The sequence below is a fragment of the Nicotiana sylvestris genome, chromosome 8 (genome assembly GCF_000393655.2).
Source record: "Nicotiana sylvestris chromosome 8, ASM39365v2, whole genome shotgun sequence".
Classification (NCBI taxonomy): Eukaryota; Viridiplantae; Streptophyta; class Magnoliopsida; order Solanales; family Solanaceae; genus Nicotiana; species Nicotiana sylvestris.
The window spans coordinates 1,257,684-1,278,752 of record NC_091064.1 but is presented as its reverse complement, the minus strand read 5'-3'; the positions used below and the strand labels follow the sequence as shown (position 1 = coordinate 1,278,752).

Sequence of the window (21,069 nt, the reverse complement as noted above, 5' to 3'; positions counted from 1 at the left end):
GGACAAGAGGCCCAGTCTGCATCACAGTATACAATGAGTTTATTGGAACGTTTACTGTTGAACAAAACTCCCAAGCCAGGCTCTCTTTTGATGTATCTTGCTACTGGCATGGCTGCTTCCCAATGTGATTTCTTTGGTTGTTGTAAAAACTGACTCAATGTTTGTACAACATAAGCAATGTCTGGCCTTGTCAAAGTGAGGTATAACAATTTTCCTATCAGCCTTTGATACTGATTTCTGTCTGCAAGAAGAGGATCATCCTTCTTTTCTATCAGTTTATCATACTCCTGTACTATTAATTTCACATTGACTTCCAATGGTGTCCAAGATGGTTTTGTATCTCCCAGGCCCAGATCAGATATAATCTCTAGTGCATATTTCCTTTGATTCACTAGAATCCCTTCGCTTGATCTGCTGAATTCCATTCCTAGGAAAAATTTCAACTCTCCCAAGTCTTTAATTTTGAAAGCTTTGTGCAATGACTCCTTTGTGTCTTGTATCATCTTCAGGTCGTTCCCAGTAACTAACATATCGTCTACATAGACAAGTATCACCACTATACTGCTTCCCTCTTTTCTGATAAAGAGAGAGTGATCAAGACTACTCTGATTGAAACCTGATTGCAGTAGTGCCTCTGTGAGTTTCAAGTTCCATTGTCTGCTCGCTTGTTTTAATCTATACAGGGATTTGAGAAGTCTGCATACTAGCTTGGACTCCCCCTGACTTGAGAATCCCTGAGGCAATTCTATATACACCTCATCATGTAAATCACCCTGCAAGAAGGCATTATACACATCTAGTTGATGAATATGCCAAGCTTGCATAGCAGCCAAAGAAAGAACTGTTCGAACAGTGACAATCTTCACCACAGGCGAAAACGTCTCATGATAATCAAAACCTTCAGTTTGACTGTATCCTTTGGCCACTAACCTGGCCTTAAACCTTTCAACCTCCCCATCAACCTTTAGTTTCACCTTGTACACCCATCTGCACCCAATTGGTGATTTTCCAGGTGGTAAAGGAACTAACTCCCAAGTTCTGTTGTCTTGCAGAGCTTGAATTTCAGCATTCATAGCATCAACCCAACGACTATCCTTAGAGGCTTCATGAAAAGATTTAGGTTCTAATGTAGCTGAGAGAGCACCCGAATAGGCTTGGTAGGGGCTGGACAACTGAGTATAAGACACATAATGGGACATGGAATATGGTTGTGTAGTAGAAGTAGTAGTCACATAATCCATTAACCATAAGGGCTGTTTGGTGACTCGTTGAGATCTTCTAAGACAAGTATCATCTTCAACTGGTAGAGGTGCTAAGGTCTCCTCAAAGTTGTCAACAAAAGTGGAGGATAAATCATCCAGCAAATGAGAATCAGAAGGTGGGATAACTGGTGATGACACTGAAACTGTAGAAGGAGACTCAGTTGGAACTGGTGTATCAGCTGCAAAAGGAGAAGCATCCTGGGAGCTAGAAATAAGTGGAGTTGTTTCTGCAGAATCAAAAACATCAGAGGGTATAGGAACAGATTGATCCCTGGTCGAATTGTCCTGGAAGGGAAAAATTGTTTCTCCGAATGTGACATCTCTATTAATGAAGAATTGTTGTTTCTGCAAGTCATATAGGACATATCCTTTTGTGACATTGGAATATCCCATGAAGACAGTCTTCACAGCCCTTGCACCAAACTTATCACCTCTTGATAGAACACTAGCATAACAAAGACAACCTAAGGTTCTAAAGTGATGAACCATAGGTTTCTTACCATAAAATAGCTCATAAGGTGATTTACCCTGCAAAATGACAGAAGGTAATCTATTAATGATGTAAACAGCAGCCAGGATACAATGCCCCCAAAATTTCAAAGGAATATGGCCTTGAAATCTTATGGCTCTTGCAACTTCAAGGATGTGCCTATGCTTTCTCTTAGCCACACCATTCTGCTGAGGAGAGTAGACACAAGTCCTCAAATGGACTGCCCAATTCCCTCAAGAGTGCAATGAATTTAGAATTCACAAACTCACCACCATTATCTGATCTCACAGATTGTACAGATGTGCTGAATTGAGTATGCACCATTTTAAAGAAATTTCTCAAGATTAGTAGCACATCACTCTTAAACTTCAATAAGAAAATCCAAGTCACACGAGAGAAATCATCAACCACAGTTAAGAAAAACTTATTACCATCAAAGGTAGGAATATGATAAGGACCCCATACATCCAAGTATAATAGTTGAATTACTGCAGTAGTTTTGCTAGTACTTGAAGAAGGAAAAGGCAATCTAGGCTAAGGGGCATATCCCACACTTATTGACTACATTCTTACAATCTTGAGTGTCTGCTCCAAGCAATTCCCTCATAGCTCCTCCAGAAGCATGAGCCAATCTCATGTGCCACAATGAAACATCAATATTCTTTTCCTTCGCAGTAACAATTAGTCCTCTGCTTATTGAATCAGCATCAGAAACAAAGAGATATAAGCCTCCTTTCTCTCTACCAATCCTCTTCACCCTCCCACTTGAGAGGTCCTGGAACAAACAAAAGTCGGGGAAAAAGGTAACAGAGCAATGAAGGTCTTTAGTTACTTTTGATACTGACATCAAGTTATACTGAAAATCAAGAACAAATAATACATCCCTCATTACTGCATCTTTCGAAAGTAAACGGTCCCCAATATGAGACAATGAAGTCACCTGACCATTTGGCATTTGCACTATTTTACTGCTTAAGGAATCAGCTTTGCGAACAGAATGCAACATATCTAAATCAGATATCATATGATTCGTTGCCCCTGTATCTATAATCCAATCCTTCTTTGCTACACTAGCCATAAAAGAATGAATAGTACCTGCCCTATTAGCCATATTTTCCTGAGAAGGCTCTTTGTTCAGCATTCTAAGGATCTGATTGTATTGATCAGTAGTAAACGTTGGTGGCCTCGACATCTCATTTAAGGCAGTTGCATCTCCATCATTATTTCTACCTGCATTAGGTCCAGGAACATTTGGTGCATAATTCCCTGCATTGGCATTGTAGGCAGTTGAGTTGCCCTGTCCTTTCTTTCTGAACTTAAAGTCTGTAGGATAACCTACTATTTTACAACAATTCTCTTTACTATGCCCTTTCATCTTACAAAAATCACACTGAATGTTCCAATTATTCTTAGGTTTTGGATAACTGCCTCCTTTCGTGGACAGAAAAGTTGTGGCTTCTGATCTTCTCCTACCATAGATACATTTGAAAATGATCTCTGACTCTCTCTCTCAATTATCATGGAATACGCTTTGCTAACACTTGGAGTGGGATTAGTCATAAGGATTTGACTCTTTGCCTGCTCATAATTCCCATTAAGTCCCATCAGAAATTGCATTAGTTTTTGCCTATGTAAATGTTCATTGAAATCCTTAGATCTCCTACAGTCACAGCTTGGAGGAGTCATGCTTTCGTACTCATCCCATAACTCTTTGAGTTTGGTAAAATATACAGAAACACTGTTTGTTCCTTGATAAAGTGTTGCAATCTCTTTGTGGAGCTGATAAACCCTAGATGCGTTGACTTTATCAAACGCTCCCTCATATCTTCCCAGACACGATATGCATCTTTTGCGTACACTATGCATGTTAACAACTCATTCGAAACAGAACTCATTATCCATCCAAGCACAATTGCGTTGCACCTGTCCCACCGATGACCTAGATCCTTCTCAAAATCATCTCTTTTCAGATTACCGTCGATCAACCCTAATTTGTTCTTTCCTAACAAACGGATTCGCATCGCACGGCTCCAAACAGAGTAATTTTCAGTTCCGGTCAACTGAATTGAGACTATCGGCGCTCCGGTAGTGTCTGAAGGATGAAGATACGAAATGTGATTGTGGTCGAGATCTGGTTTCGCCATTGTTGAGATCGAAGAATTTTCGAGAACGGATTCTACCATCGAACAATTGACAGCAAAGTCGAAGATAATTAGCTCACAATTGTGGCTAAAAGGCTCTGATACCATGTCATGTTTAAACAAGATCAACAATGGAGATACCTAGATTTGGAGAAGAGAGACGGAGAGAACAAGAGCACACATGCAACCTCTGTATATTGATAAGCAGAAAAATGTTCTGAGTAAAGGACAATTGTACATCCACTAACTACTTATATGAAAGCTAATAGTGTTAAGTAACTTCTAATGACAGCTAACATAATTAACCAACTATACTGCTATTTACAATTATACCCTTGACTAAGTAACACCTTCTTCTACAAAATTAAAGGACTGCAATAGCCTACCTTGTTACTATTAGGCAGTTGCTAACATCATGGACCTTACTATTTATATATAGTGAGATAAATGCATACTAGGCTATGCTTACTAATTCAACCCTCCATCTCTTCCGTCCTGCTCTAATCCCTTCCCGGCCCACCTTCACCTCCATCTTTAACTAAAAAGATTAATTCATGTATAATTTTCTTTACAGTAATGCTTCCGCATAACTTCTTCCATAATATTTCATAACTAAAATAACATTAGGATAAGGAGAATGTCAATCACTAGGCAAAAACTATTCTTGATGCAAACATTAGTTATCTTGTCAATCCTTCGCCCAAATCTTGGCCAAATACAAGATACAGAAAGCCTACAATACAATCTAATCCTATTTGTCCACATGACAATCATACTAATAAACTTCCTCAAGTATCCTATTACTTCTATTTTAGAAATCTTACCCGTCCAACTAGTTTTTGTGTGGTATTCAGACATCAAATCTCCATTTCATTAACTTCTGTTCACCTGTCTGTTTAAACCACGAGACACACTTCTTCAGTTATTCTGTTTCTCTCCTCTTTTTCATTTCGTCTTTTCCTCCTTTCTTCTTATTCTTTCCATTTTTTCACCGCCGCCTATTACTGAACAGGTGCTGCAACCCTCCCAAACTTTTGAAGCAATCTTGAACACCACCTCAACTCCCTTTTAGTACTCTGTTACACAGTAACTCTTTCTTTTTTTAAAACAACAAACTCTGTTGCACAGTAACTTCAGCTTTAATTCCCCCTTTTCGGCTTTTCCTTTTTCTACTCCTTTCACCATTCAAGACGACTACTCCCAAATAGCTCTCATTTTTTTTTCTTCTCACCAGTATGCACCCCTTGCTCCGAATGAGCAATCTTAATTCGGGATTAAAGCACATTGGTTGAAACAAATAAAAATTTAACCTTTACGAGCCGCATGGACCCTTAAGATCATAAACAACCTTTTTGTTCTTGTTTTCGTCCCTCTTCCCACTAAACAAAGTTGGAAATGGAACCATTTTCTATAACTTTTCTTCTCTCTTTTTTCCAATTCATATGATCCAATTACTTACTTTACAAAGAGTCACAATTTTGTACCATAAACAACAAAATGCTAGTAATAAGAATCCATGTAACCGACCCTAACTAATTTGAAAAAAAGATCTGACCTTTACAAGCCGAATGGCCTCTTTAAGATCATAAACAACTTTTTTCTTCTTTTCATCACTACTCTTCACGTTAACCAATGTTGGAAATGGAACCATTTCCTCTTCAACATTCAAAACTCTCCTCATTGCCGCCCTTTTTTGCGCCTCGATTCTTCTCCTCTTTCTCTCCAGCTCCTCATCACCCTTAGCTTCCACTCCCCCCTCCTCTTCAACCCGATCCTCAGGTAACGGAACCACTCGGGTCGGGTAAGAAACCGGAGTTATTTTTGGTGCTTCCTTCAAGTACCGGAGATCCTCCCGTGTCCACGTATTACCATCGGCGTTAACCGGGTCTTGGGTATTCGACTCGGGTCGGGTAGAAGCTTGAAATGTGGTATCTGTAGGTAGGGATTGTGGCGAGTCCTTGGGTATGTACCAAACGGGTTGGACTGGAATCGGGTTTTCAGGGGATTCGGGTTGTGATTGGGATGATGAAGAGGAGAGGAATTGGTGGAAATGAGAGGGGAGAAGAGGAGAAAAGTGAGATTGGGTTTTGTAGGAGCAGTGGCGATGAGCTTGATGGAGCAGTTCGAAGGCCGCCATTGGAGCTTTTGGGTGATTTTTCACAGTGAAGCTGAACAGATGGAAGGGTTTTAGGCATTTTTCAGCCTTCTTCTTTTTGCTCCTATTTGTTTTTTATTTTTCCTTTTTTCTTTTTCTTGGAGAGAATTGACAAGAATGAAAATGGCAAAATAACTTACAATTCCCCTAAACTTGACGCGGATTATTAGTTATCCTTAAACTATTCGTGATCTTATTACCCCTCAACTTGGCTTTTCGAGAGCCAGTATACCCTGAACGTTGATGTGGCAAAAAATACGGGTGCATTCGCCTGCCACATGGATTTTTCTGCATATGTGGCATTTTTTTGAAAATTAAGTATGTTACTTTTTTATATAATTTTTTCGAATACAAGTTATAATATAACTTGGATAGAATTATTATTATTTAGGCTAAATTTTTATTTGTCTAAAAATAATAAAGTTTTTAGATAATCTTTTTTTGAATTTGATTGATAATAAAGATTTATACAATTGAAATAAATAGATACATAGTTTAAAATTAATTATTTTGGCTATAATTTTTACATAGCTCTAAACTATGGTGCTCTAAAAATATATATTTTTTTTACAGATTTTACCTGAAAAAAGTAAAAATACGCAGTTGAAATAGATAGTCATTGCATCAAAAGAAGAAATAAAAAGAGAGTACAATTGCAAGAAATAACTTACTCTATGGATACACTTTTTTTATTTTTTATTTTGATGCAATGACTATTTATTTCAACTGTGTATTTTTATAACTTTTTAGAAGCCTTGACTATGTATTTCAATTGTATAAATCTCTATTATCAAGTCAAATTCAAAAAAAGATTAACTAAAACTTTATTATTTTTAGCCAAATAAAAAATTTAGCCTAAATAATATAATTCTATCCAAGTTTTATTATAACTTGTATTCGAAAAAATTATATAAAAAAGTAACATACTTAAAAAGGTAAAAATATGTTTTATTTTTCAAAAAAATGCCACATATGCAGAAAAATCCACGTGGCAGGAGAGTGCACCCACGCTTTTTGCCACGTCAGCGTCCAGGAGGGTACTGGCTCTCAAAAGGCCAAGTTGAGGGGGTAATTAAGACCACGAATAGTTTAAGAATGTAACTAATAATCCGTGTTAAGTTTAGGGGATGGTAAAATATTTTGCCAATGAAAATTGAAAATATAAAAATCTGAAAAGAGGATGAAGTGGAAAATACCCCGGGCTCTTTTTTTCTTCTTTCTGTTTGTTTACCAGCGGAAGACGTTTAAGTAAAATCACCATTAAATACGAATTGATGTCGAGATGAAACCCTTACAAAAAATACTTATATTATCACATAATAAATTATTTTCATCTTTGTTAAACTTATCAAGGGGTATAGTTATAGCGATCCTCCTATTCAACTATTGCGGCTATTTTCAAACACCTCATATATTTGAAGATGTGATCATTAGGACTAAGGGTGATCAACAACAACAACGACAACGACTCAGTATAATCTCACAGGTGGGGTATGGGGAGAGTAATATGTATGCAGACCTTACCCCTACCCCGAAGGGTAGAGAGGTTGTGTCCAGGAGACTCTCGACTAAAAAAAAAAGCAACAGGAGCCGATATATTAGTACCATAAAAATGCATAATAAAATAACCGCAATATAAGAGATTAAATACAGAATACGAAATACGAAATATATGGCTGGTATAGTAAAACTAGCAGGTAAAGCCCTACATCAATAGACGACCAATGACATTCTTAGTCTAACTCCTAACTGGCTAGTCTCACTCTATTGTGCTATAGAAATATTCACAACTTTCCCCTAACCTACAACCTTAATGCTCGACTTCCATAGTCCCCTCTCAAGGGTCATGTCCTCAGCAATCCTAAGTCGCGCCATGTCCTGTCTGATCACCTCTCCCCAATACTTCTTAGGTCGCTCTCTACCTCTCCGCGTGCCTACCACAGCCAGTCGCTCACACCTCCTCACTGGTGCATCAGTGCTCCTCCTCTGAATGTGCCCGAACCATCTGAGTCTTACTTCCCGCATCTTGTCCTCCATGGGGGCCACGCCCACCTTCTCTCGAATATCTTCATTCCTAATCTTATCCATCCTTGTATGCCCACACATCCACCTCAACATACTCATCTCCTCATCTCCGCTACTTTCATCTAAGGGTGATCATAAATACCCAAAAAATCTAACCAAACCGAAAACCAAATTAACTCGACCAAAAAAACTGATACTTTTTAGCTTTGGTTTGGTTTTGATTTTGAATTTTAAAAACCAATCAAATTTGGGTTGGTTTTGGTTTTAAAAAAAAAAACGAAAAAAACTGAACCAAACCGACTATAAAAGTACCTATTTAAAATTATTATTACACCTACATATATGTATTTTTATATAATGTATCTAAAATTTTATCGTACATATTAGTGGTAGAAATGAGAGTGCGAAGGACGGTGTCTATTTCAGACAACCAGTTCGGGTTCATGCCGGGACGATCTACCACAGAAGCTATCCACCTTATTAGGAGGATGGTGGAACAGTACAGAGATAAGAAGAAGGATCTCCACATGGTGTTTATTGATCTGGAGAAAGCGTACGATAAGGTTCCTAGGAAGGTCTTATGGAGCTGCTTAGAGGATAAAGGGGTCCCGAGTAACTATATTAGGGTGATTAAAGACATGTATGATGGAGCTAAGACTCGGGTTAGGACAGTAGGAGGCGACTCTGAACACTTTCCAGTTATTACGGGGTTGCACCAAGGGTCTGCGCTCAGCCCATTCCTATTTGCCCTGGTGATGGATGCACTGACTCATCATATTCAAGGGGAGGTTCCATGGTGCATGCTATTTGCTGATGACATTATTCTAATTGACGAGACAAGAGGCGGCGTCAACGAGAGGCTAGAGATTTGGAGACATGCTCTTGAGTCTAAAGGTTTCAAGTTGAGTAGGACGAAGACGGAATACCTCGAGTGCAAATTTGGAGTTGAGCCGACGGAAGCGGGAGTTGAAGTGAGGCTTGACTCTCAAGTCATTCCCAAGAAAGGTAGTTTCAAGTACCTTGGATCGGTTATTCAGGGGATCGGGGAGATTGACGAGGATGTCACACACCGTATAGGGGTGGGGTGGATGAAGTGGAGGTTAGCGTCGGGAGTCTTGTGTGACAAGAAAGTGCCACCGTTACTAAAAGGTAAGTTTTATAGAGCAGTGGTTAGGCCTGCCATGTTGTATGGAACTGAATGTTGGCCGGTAAAGAACTCACACACCCAGAAGATGAAAGTAGCAGAGATGAGGATGTTGAGGTGGATGTGCGGGCATACAAGGATGGATAAGATTAGGAATGCAGATATTCGAGAGAAGGTGGGTGTGGCCCCCATGGAGGACAAGATGCGGGAAGTAAGACTCAGATGGTTCGGGCACATTCAGAGGAGGAGCACTGATGCACCGGTGAGGAGGTGTGAGCGACTGGCTGTAGTGGGCACGCGGAGAGGTAGAGGAAGACCTAAGAAGTATTGGGGAGAGGTGATCAGACAGGACATGGCGCGACTTAGGATTACTGAGGACATGGCCCTTGATAGGGAATTATGGAGGTCGAGCATTAAGGTTGTAGGTTAGGGGAGAGTGTGAATATTTCTATAGCACAATAGAGGGAGACTATCTAGTTAGGAATTAGACTAGGAATGTCATTGGTCGTCTATTGATGCAGGGTTTTACCTTCTAATTGTACTATACCAGCCATCTATTTCGTATTTCGTATTTCGTATCCTGTATTTCATATTTCATATCTCTTATATATTGTTGTTATTTTTATTACGCATTTTTATGGTACTAATATATCATTTCCTATTGCTTTTTTGAGCCGAGGGTCTCCTGGAAACAGCCTCTCTACCCTTCGGGGTAGGGGTAAGGTCTGCGTACATATTACCCTCCCCAGACCCCACTTGTGGGATTATACTGGGTGTTTGTTGTTGTTGTTGTTGAATCCTCATTGACTTACATAACTTTGAAATAGTAAAAATTAGAATATATAAACCAAGCCACTGCATCTAATTCCATAAATGACTGAACGTGTTAGGATTTTTAACAAGAGAAAATATAATAACTTCGAATTTTCTTTCTCTACTGATTGTTGCTTGGTGTGGTCACAATCATTTGAACTCCCTAGAAAAGAAAGGTCTTGTAATCATAAAACAGAAGACATGCTTATTTCATTTAACTGAAAAATAAAAATGTGAGGCAACAGTGATGAGATTTGGGTTGGGTGGTTTGAAGAAGGGAGAGGTAAAGATCATTACATTAAGGGGCAGAAATAAAATAACTTAGAAAAATCCCTTTTTGAAAAAAAAAAAAAAAAGGCAACACAGTGCATTAAGCTCTCGCTATGCGCGGGGTATGGAGATGGGCCGAACCACAAGGGTCTGATGCACGCAGCCTCAGCCTTATCCTGCATTTCTGCAAGAGGTTGTTTCCACGGTTGCGTGGGGTTTGGAAAGGGCCGAACTACAAGGGTCTATTGTATGCAGTCTTGCCCTACATTTCTGCAAGAAGCTGTTTCCACGGCTCGAACCCGTGACTTCCTTGGAAAAATCCGTTTATGTGGGGAAAATCAAGAAATCTAAACAAATTACATTAAGGTACCAAATTAGAATTGGATCCACTAAGACTGTCAAGTTAAAGATGGATCTATTCAGATACTATAATTGAAGATACTTCCTTGCATGGCGGTCCGCTGCAATTGACAACGACTGTATGGACACAGGGAAAGATGGACCCATCTGCAAATTTCAAACATCATTATGCAATTAGATTGATCAATGAATCATGCATGAAATTCTAAACATGAAACTATCAGCAGGTACTGAAAGGACAGACATATTCAGGCATATCAATGTTGCAATGCACCCCAGATATGAAAATGGTAAACGGGTACAAAAGTATAGAACTAGAGATTCTTAAGATTCAAAGTTCTGGCGACGAAAATTTTCAGTATGCTACTTAGTCTCAAAAAATGACAGATTTTAGCGTCCCTCCTGGTCAAGTCAGTAATAAGTATCAGGCCACTGAAAGATATTGCCTTGTAGTCGGTTGTCAAGGACAGATCTGCATATTGTGCTAGTCTCACCCAAACATGAATGCATGCAAAGAACAAGAGGATTCCACGTCTCCTTTATGATTCCCTAACGATAAACTGCATATTGGCCAATTTGATTGTGACAGGGATGCACCCATAAAGACGGCACATAATATTTGGATGAAACTATGTAGCAGATCATACTACCTAAAATTATGCAGTGAGCATCCCTTCCTCTTAAAACGAAGCTGCAGTACTGCATGCCCATAGACTTTTATGTATTTAGCGAGGCTGTGAGGGGCCTTTGTAAGCCATACTTTTACTCAAGTAACGTCATGATTAAGGAGCCAAAGCAGGAACTCTCAAACATCATGTCTCCCTCCAACGGAAGAGCAACAAAGGGTATATCAAGAGGCAATATTTGAAAGGTTCTTGTCAGTTATCTCACATTTCTATTTTTGAGTTTATATATGTAACTTAGAAAGATTCCTGTGAGGCATCAGATTTACGAAGAATGTAAGTCAAGAGCTTACCGTGCTGCATATATGGACTGTATTCACATAACCAGCATATTTTGAGCCTGCATTAAATATTTCAAAAAAAAGGTTGTTACCTACGGATGTAGACGACATAAAAGTTCTGACCAACAAAGTTAGATGAAACCCATGTGTATAATAAATGTATTCTTCCAGAAAGGGGGAAAAAATTTGGTTTACCAGAAAGTCACATTCCTTTTCTTTACTTTCATTCCTTAAATCTTAGGGAATACATTTTTGAATACTTTTCTGACAACTAAATAAATCCTAAATGGGAGGGGACGAGGGCGGTAAAGCAGGATTTTTCACTGGACCTTAACCAAACAAATCAATAAGGATATAATCAAGAGTTGCTTACTCTTTTTTAAGCCAGCAGGCTTCTGACGCAAAAGTTCGTGTACAAATGCACCAACGTTTTCACACAGTGCCTCATCTTGAAAACTTACCTGCAAATAATGTTTCACGGAGAAAGCGTCAGGAGGTGCATTCCAGTAGTCTATGTACCTAAAGAAGCTTAAGAATCTCTGATGAAGAAGAGAAAGAGGCAAGTGTACCTTCCCAATTCCTACATGCACAATTGCAGTTTTGTCTTTTTTGAAAGGTACACCTTGCTTTGCTTCTTTCACTGCTTTTGTGATATCTTTGGTAACAGTACCTTTCTGCATGCATTATGACAAAATAAGCACTAACTCGCTAAGAACAACTTGAATTAAGAGCAGAAAGATGCATATTACTTACTTTAGTATCTGGCATCAATTGTCTCAAGTACTTGGCAATCTGCAAAAGCGTGTGACGTTACTCACTGTGAAGCACTAAAAGCACATTTATATTTTCCCCCTCCTCTTTATCCGCTCAACATTGACGGGTCGTTTGATAGGTCATTATAGCATCAAACTACACAGGCACTAACATTGAAATTAAAGGATTGCAATAGCTTCCCTTGTTACTATTAGGCGATTGGTTGAAAATTGAGCCTTGTTTCATGCCTTAGTATCTATATATACCATCTATGAGATAAATGCATATTAGGCTGTTTTACTAATTCAACCCTCCATCCGTTCCGTCCTGCTCTAACCCCTTTCCAACCCACCTTTACCTCCATCTTTAACTAAAAAGATTAATTCATGTATAATTTTCTTTTACAGTAATTCTTCCGCACAACTTCTTCAATAACATTTCATAACTAAAATTATTTTAGGAAAAAGAGAATTTAATCACTAGGCAAAAACTATTCCTTATGCAAACATTAATCATATTATCAATCCTTCCTCCAATTTCTTGACCAAATACAAGATATAGAAAGCCTACAATACAATGAAACATCCTAATTATCCTTGTCCGTCCACATATCAATCATAACGAATAAATTGCCCCAAGTATCCTTTTATTTTTATTTTAGAAATCTTTCCCATCTAAATAGTTTTTCTGGTATTCAAACATCAAATCTCCATTTCATTAACTTCGATTCACGTGTCTGTTTAAAAACTTCTGACGATAAAAAGTAGATACTCTTTTTTCCTTTCATTTCACTTTCCTCACTTGTCTTCTTCTGCTTCCTCTTCGCAGCCACCATGGAACCACCTCACCACAAGACACTATTCCTTAGTTATTCTGTTTCTCTCCTCTTCATTTCATTTTCGTCTTTTCCACCATTCTTCCTATTTTTTCCTTCTTTTCAACACCACCTATTACTGAGTAGGTGCCGCAACCCTCCCAAACTTTTGAAACAATTCTCAACCCCCCAAAAACCCCTCCTAGTATGCTGTAACTCAGTAACTCTTTTTTTTAAAAAAAAATAACAAACTCTAGTATACAGTAACTTTAGCTTTAATACACTTTTCCTTCTCCTTTCCCCATTCAAGACTACTCCCCTCCAAAATAGCTCTCGTCTTCTTTTTCTTCTCACCAGTATACACCCCTTGCTCTGAATTAGCAAATCTGCTTGCTATGTGCAGTAGACATCATTGCCCTTTTTTCCTCTGCTTTTCCCTTCTGCTACCTCCTTCCATCTGGCTGTCACAGTTCCTTCGCCTGCTTCTTCTCCCCCATATCTAGTACCAAAATTGCCGCTCTAATCCCTTGGCTTTTAATTCTCTTTTAATATATTACTGTTTCCATGAAAATGACTACTATATTCCTAAAACAGAAAATGAAACCATCTTTCTTTATTTTCTTTTTGATAAATTAAAATCATCTATTTTTTTCTGAAAGTGTAAAAATTCACATGTTTCACTCCTGCTATTTTCGAATGGACTTTAATAGAATAAATGCTTTGATATTCTTTGTAAAATTGAAAGGTAGAAATGCCACAACTTTATGAGCTAAATGCCAGGCACTTTGAGCTATAGTGCACTTATTCCCCGGTAATCTCTTCAAGTTTATAATATTTCTCTTTTGATAAGTTCAAGCTTATAATCTTTCTAATCCACCTTTATGCTAATGGCAAACTAAATGACCCCTGAATTACAGTGTAATCACGGAAGAGATTTATCAATGACAAGTATGGAAAGCCAATTTAAAAAACCTGTCTCAAGTTCGGCATCATTGCATGAGTGGAAAAACATTTGTCAAAATCAATCTTCACATTTCCTGCATGTAAAATCACATTGAATGTTAAAGGGCAATAAAATAAATGGCAGTGGAAAATCAAGCTGAAGGAATACCATTGAAATAACATATCCTCCTGACGGGTTAGAATACATAGATGCCCAAAAGATAAGAATGGTTTCATCATCATATTCCCAAATGCCTGGGTGAAATTGCAGATTTTTTTGTTTAGGAATGAAGTCCCCTAAAACCAGATTTAATCAGCATTTACCCAAAACAAGTCCCACATTTAGGATCCTGATTTTGGAACGAAAAAAAGGGTCATAATTCTTCCAATGCTGTCATGCCAAGACAGTGTAAACTTTGCGAATAGTACATAATGTGTCCGACTGTTCAGTCAACCTCACAAAAATCTAACCTACTATCTCCTCTTTTTTGGACAAGTAAATCTAACCTGCTATCTACAAAGAGGGATATTCTTTCACACCAAAAATATATATGAAACAAAGAGCAATTGGCTCGACAATGGATTTTCAGTTCTTCTGATATTTACTATACCTTTCTCTACAAATCATCAAAGCATATACTAAGACAGACTTCTTCCATATTCATCTCATCCTGGTATCCATCTCTAGCTTCATTTTATTCTCTTATAAAAAAATAAAGTATTAATTAAGGGTAGTGTGTCCAACTGGGAGTTGAATTCCAGCTTGTAAAAAAAAGGGTCCAGAAAAGTGTGGCTGAGTTCTTTTACCATGTCAGCTCGCTCACCAACTCACCAGTATTTCTGCTACCATTCTAGGAGAAGCTCCTATATTAAATAGGAAGTATACTACAAATCATAGTTCCAAACTTCAGATGCAAAACTACAATGTCATTTGTTTCTAATTTTGGTTGGTTCACATGTGTGCTTCTCAACTTACAAGAACCAACATACTGCAATTCATTTTCTCCTTAAATTATCTACCGACAGGAGACACCATGCTACATATCTTGAGCAGGTCACTTCCTTATGTACCTTGGACTTCCATATCAACAGCCACATGAATCTTCTTTTGTTAGGTAATAAAATCGACATCCACACGAGCCTTGAATCCACTCTATTTATCAACTAGGCACCCTTTATACACTGTAAATAATTATATATCCTTTGTAAGAAATTCTCCACCTCCTCCCATAAAACTTAAGTTGCTCGGACTCTTCACTTTCTGTGCCGCACCCGTGTCGACACGACATGGGTGTGGGATCCGCCTCCCATAAAACTTAAGTTGCTCGGACTCTTCACTTTTTGTGCCGCACCCGTGTCGACACGACATGGGTGTGGGATCCGTACTGGATCTAATCAACCAACTTTGGGTACTTTGACCAAAACAAACGGAGAAATTCGGGACAGATACAATGATTTCTGAAATAAAAACAAAAGCTAGGATGAAATTGAAGAAACTTGTCTACAGAATTTTCTATGTTGATCAATATTTTCTCCTTCTCAGAGACCTTGCAAGTTTTTCACATAATGTCTCATAATTTGGACATATTTTTTTAACTCTATTTTAGATATTTGACATATTTTTAGCCGAATTCCTGCACCCGTATCTGTACTTGGATCCATACCTCCGAATCTTAAAATTTAGATCATGAAGGATACGACCGATGGATCCGCACCCGTATCAAACACCTTCACCCGAGTCCGAGCAACTTAGCATAAAACTTTATTTGTGATCTCCTTGTATTTTGTGACAACAACAACAACAACAAAAAACTTAGTGTAATCCCACAAGTGGGGTTTGGGGAGGGTAGAGCGTACGCAAATCTTACTCTTACCTTTAAAAAGGCAGAGAGGTTGTTTCTGATATACCCTCGGCTCTCCTTGTATTTTGTGAGTTTAATAAAAATCTCTGATTGTTTTTTTGGCCGAACACATAACCCCCCCCCACTTGCATAGAGTTTCCTTGCACGCCCTAAATACAACCTTATACATACCTTATATACTTGGGTGTATGACACACGTGACACACCATTCACAGAGTGACACGTGCCAAAGTGAGTGTATGAGTGTGTATATTGTAAATCTTAATTGTTTTTTTGCACTTAATACATCCCCCCCCCCAACTTGCACAGTTTTCTGATGTGGCCTCTTAGATAACCATGACAAGAAACAATTCAACTGTTTCAGTGTTTATGCCTTTATATTGCAGACGAAGTGCTAACGCTACAAGTTGTGCTTCCGCACAATACATCAATCAGAATTTTATCACATTGCTTTCCCGACCTTGAATCCTGGATATTTACACACCAAGCTTGCCATGTGTCTATATCCAAACACAGTCCCTTTAGATTCAATCTGTGGCATACCTGAATTGCTAAATATACTTATAATGCTATCCAACTTACAGAATACAATTGAACAATCAAGTTTTACACCCAAAACAGAATACATAGCATTTAACCCTCTTACAAATAGAGTTTATCTTACCATACTTCTAGATAAAATCAAATTTCTGTTGACCAAATTTATTTTCACAGTTTTCTACCCTTTCCATCCCAGCTCCTGCTAGTCTTACAGTCCCCATGACTCCACTATTTCTTCTGTGAACCTTTCTCCGGCTCAAGTTGACCACCCCCAAGAAAGAAACTCAACTTTTTGTAATTCAAAGAATTAAGTTAAAAGTGAAGATCGTCTTTTGCATAACAATAGTCAGCTCGGATGAATACTTATCAGTTTCACTTTACTCCATATATTGGAGAGGGTTACCTCCGGAGATGTCATGAATATAAATCTTAGAGAGTTTATGAAGTGGAAGGAGTAACTTGACCTGACCTCATAACTTGTACCATTTACCTCAGCATGCGAGTGGACATAAGACATACCACTAAAGTTCTAAACAGTTGCAATTCTTAAAAAGATGAATTTAGTGGAATACCACTCTTGATATTCTCTATGAGCTCCAAACCACCAACAACATCAGCACCTGCTTCTCGGGCTTCATCAGCAGCAGCTCCTTCAGCAAAAACAGCAATACGATATACCTGAGGAGGAAAATATTTAGTCAGAAAGCAAATCTCCAACAGCATAAGATTATCTAGCCTTAAAATTTTGTGAAGAATGCATTATACCTTGCCAAACCCATGAGGAACAGCTACTGTACCTTCAAGCTTCTGCAGATCAAAAGAAAAAACTATGAGATCGCACTAGCAAACTAATGGGATTGCTTAACACTCAGATCAAATTACCTAAACTAGTAGACAACTAGGTTCAAACCAAAGCAGAAAAAATATTGGAAATGTGGAAGGACCATAAATTGCACTCTGCTTATGCCACCCGTGCAAGAGAATATTGCTACAGGCTTGCACTGACAATATTTCAGCTAAGGCAAGGAAAATTCACTCTTAATTAGGTGGCAGTAGGAGCATGATTCTATCAATAAAATCGGCTCCATACACTGACCAACAACAAAAGGATGTGAAGTCAGCAAATTCCTGACCAACCGTAATAAGGATAGAGAATGTTGGAGCTCAGTTTTTAATATTAAGGAATATTTGGTCCATTGCTAAATCCATGATGAGTGCATGCAAAGCAAATTCTGGAGAGATGTCCCCGCATGTTCAGGAATTGACATTTAGGTTGAAAGGTTTAAGGCCCTCTTTACTCTCGTGATTTATGAGCTTCTTCTTAGACCAAATTTATTTTCATTCAGCCGCAAAAACAGTAGCACCCCATTGGTCCTGGGAGGTCTGTTAATAAATTCTGCTTATGAAAACCCCAAGTAAACTAAAATATACAATATCCATTTGCCATGTGATGAATAAATTTAGACATATAAACCAATAACAATAGAAGAGGTAACAAGAAGTATATCTCTCTGTTCAAGCATCAATTTTTACGACAAGCTTTGATAGTAAACTTAATGCAAGGATGAAAGCACACACCAGGTCACTTCGGCGCATATCAGAAGTCAAAACAACATGAGCTTCCAAAGTTTCATCAAACTTCTTCTTGGCATTAGCCTGCATAATCACTAGAAACACAATGAATCATGACTCAGCCTGTAACCTCTAAAGAAAACACAACTAGAGAGAAAGACAAAGCACCAACAAAAAGCAGACAAGCTAACCAACTCATGGCAAGCTACAGCTAAGAGTCACTTTGATTACATACTATAGACAGAAAGACAAAGCACCAACAAAAGCAGACAAGCAAACCATTTCAGGGCAAGCTGTGATTAAGAGTCACTTCAATTACATATTATGGACTTTGATCCATAGTTACTATTTTCAACATGAACAGATGAATAAAGAATATAATGAGAATCTGAGGAAAAATGACAGTTGGATTTTTGAGCCATGCATATGACTACCCCTAGTTGATGGAAAATTTGAACCTGTCTCTATCCTTCACGTTCACTGTGATATTATCTACAAACACTTGTCCTCAAGGAGGGGGCCTAGGGGTTGAAGAGACGAAGTTACAACCTTCGGAACCAAGAGATGACACCACGTGAATCTTTTCACTTGCCTAAGCCTTCGTGGATAGAGTTACACGATACTAATGCAAAGTAATAGATGACCGGATGATTAGGAGGTTCAGAATCAGATACCACATAAAATAGCATGACAAAAAGAAAACTATTAAGAAATACGACCCTGGAGTGTGGTCTAGTAGTCAATGGAAGACAACGGTTTGAATCTAGCATATTCAAAAAAAACTAGATGATCTCTTTCTATTTGCTAAAATCATGATAAGATACCTTGACGAGCAGAGGTGCCTAGTACTTGTATTGGTGAAAGGATGCAATACATGGTGGAATAGTTGAGATGCACAAAAACTGACTCAAACACCATAATTATCGGAAAAGATTATCCAGAATGCCTAGACCACTAAGTTATCTAGAAACACTTAGAAGCTTCCAAAATATCCTAACATGTGCATTGCTTAAGCGTGTGATAGCAGCTTCTTATGTTGGAGGTTATGCAAGTATTGCTCATTATTAACCTAGAGAATATATTGGACCATTCCTATGGTCCATGTTGACTAATAAAAAATTCCTACACGCCATGGTGAAGCAAGGTGGAAATATTACAATAGGATCATATAATGTAAAGTAGTAAATCACTGATATCCAAGTGAAGATGTGGAACACACCAACAAGGTGCTCCGAAGACTTTAACAAAGCAAGCACATTTTCTTATGATGTTAATTTTTCATCAGTATGATGAGGAAAACCGCATGTACAGCCTCTAGACCAAAAGATAGAATTTCTTACATTAAAACACAATCCACTATAGCAAGCTCCCAATCATCTACATTGACTGGGATATCATATCTACTCCAAATCAGCAATGTACACATTTATAACTTTGCAAGGAGTCAAATTAATCAAATGCTAAAAAAATTCACATAACCACCCTAATTAATTCCACAAAAAAGATCTGACCTTTACGAGGCGAATGGCCTCTTTAAGATCATAAACAGCCTTTTTCTTCTTCTTTTCATCATCACTCTTCACGTTAACCAATGTTGGAAACGGAACCATTTCCTCTTCAACATTCAACACTCTCCTCATTGCCGCCCTTTTTTGCGCCTCAATTCTTCTCCTCTCTCTCTCCAGCTCCTCATCACCCTTAGCTTCCACTCCCCCTTCCTCTTCAACCCGATCCTCAGGTAACGGAGCTACTCGGGTCGGATAAGAAACCGGAGTTATTTTTGGTGCATCCTTCAAGTACCGGAGATCCTCCCGTGTCCACGTCTTACCATCGGCGTTAACCGTGTTTTGGGTATTCGACTCGGGTCGGGTAGAAGCTTGAGGCGTGGTTTCTGCAGGTGGGGTTTCCGGAGGATCCTTGGGTTTGTAGGAAACGGGTTGGACTGGAATCGGGTTTTCAGGGGGTTCCGGTTGTGATTGGGATGATGAAGAGGAGAGAAATCGATGGAAATGAGAGCGGAGAAGAGGAGAAAAGTGAGATTGGGTTTTGTAGGAACAGTGGCGGCGAGCTTGATGGAGCAGTTCGAAGGCCGCCATTGGAGTTTTGGGTGATTTTTCAAACTGATTGTGTTAATGTCTGCCCGATGGAAGGGGTTTTAGTTTTAGGGAAGACGAGGGTTTTAGCATTTCTCGGCCTCCTTTTTCTTTTTCTTTTTCTTACTATTATTATTATTATATTATTATTAAAATTATTAAATAATAATTAAGAATAAAATACAAAAAAAATGGTTGTTATGTAAAATAAAACTTTTTATTGTTATATAATAATAAATTTAACATTATGATATAATGAAGTTTAAGCAAGAATCAAAACAAACATGATATTTAAAGTAATAATAAATAAAATATAACAGGTAACAACCATCCAAACAAAACTGATAGGAGAATGATAAGAATGAAAATTGAAAAAATAAAAATATGAAGAGAGGATAAAGTGGGGAAAAATAGCAGATATATACTTCTTAATAGGACGATGATAAGAAAATAATTTTACCTTAATCCTAAATAAATTGGGATCGACCATATGAATCCCTATTTGACCATATTCCTATATATAAACATTTTTAATAGAGGCATGCCTCATGCTTGTGTCTTGAGCATTTAGTTGTGGGGCTATTTTTTTTGCATTGTCGCGTTAAACAATTTAAGTTGGCACATCGTACGACCCACTAAAAGAGAAAAATTTCCCTACCATAATTTTTTTCATTCACATATATAGAACCTGAGACAGGTGGTAGTTGTTGGAGTATTCACTTGAATGACTTCATTGTTTTTCCAATAAATTAATACTAACAAATACATCTTATTCTAAATATTCCTAATATGAACGGTTAACATATTAATTAAATATCATTTATTTCGAAATTTTAGTGGTTTTGGCTGATATAGTTATATAGTAGTAC

The 21,069-nt window shown here is 38.1% G+C and overlaps 1 protein-coding gene across 1 annotated transcript; it reads right to left on the bottom strand.

The window, feature by feature from the left end:
• Positions 1 to 10,638: 10,638 nt before the first annotated feature.
• Positions 10,639 to 20,267, bottom strand: LOC104222817 (uncharacterized). The gene is made up of 10 exons (XM_009774163.2): positions 19,619 to 20,267; positions 18,114 to 18,191; positions 17,301 to 17,342; positions 17,108 to 17,213; positions 14,164 to 14,228; positions 12,378 to 12,416; positions 12,194 to 12,298; positions 11,998 to 12,085; positions 11,637 to 11,683; positions 10,639 to 10,807 (listed from the first exon to the last, which is right to left on the bottom strand). Exons 1-10 carry the CDS (start codon positions 20,201 to 20,203, stop codon positions 10,727 to 10,729), a joined length of 1,236 nt encoding a protein of 411 aa, XP_009772465.1. The 5' UTR covers positions 20,204 to 20,267; the 3' UTR covers positions 10,639 to 10,726.
• Between the last annotated feature and the right edge of the window lie 802 nt (positions 20,268 to 21,069).

What these genes read in the sequence shown, in the direction of transcription:
- LOC104222817 (XM_009774163.2), bottom strand. Translation starts at nt 20,203, where the DNA reads ATGGCGGCCTTCGAACTGCTCCATCAAGCTCGCCGCCACTGTTCCTAC. An exon ending in ATATGCGCCGAAGTGACCTG is followed by an intron (nt 17,343 to 18,113) that starts GTGTGTGCTTTC and finishes TTTGATCTGCAG; the next exon opens with AAGCTTGAAGGTACAGTAGC. An exon ending in TGATGCCGAACTTGAGACAG is followed by an intron (nt 12,417 to 14,163) that starts GTTTTTTAAATT and finishes ACGCTTTTGCAG; the next exon opens with ATTGCCAAGTACTTGAGACA.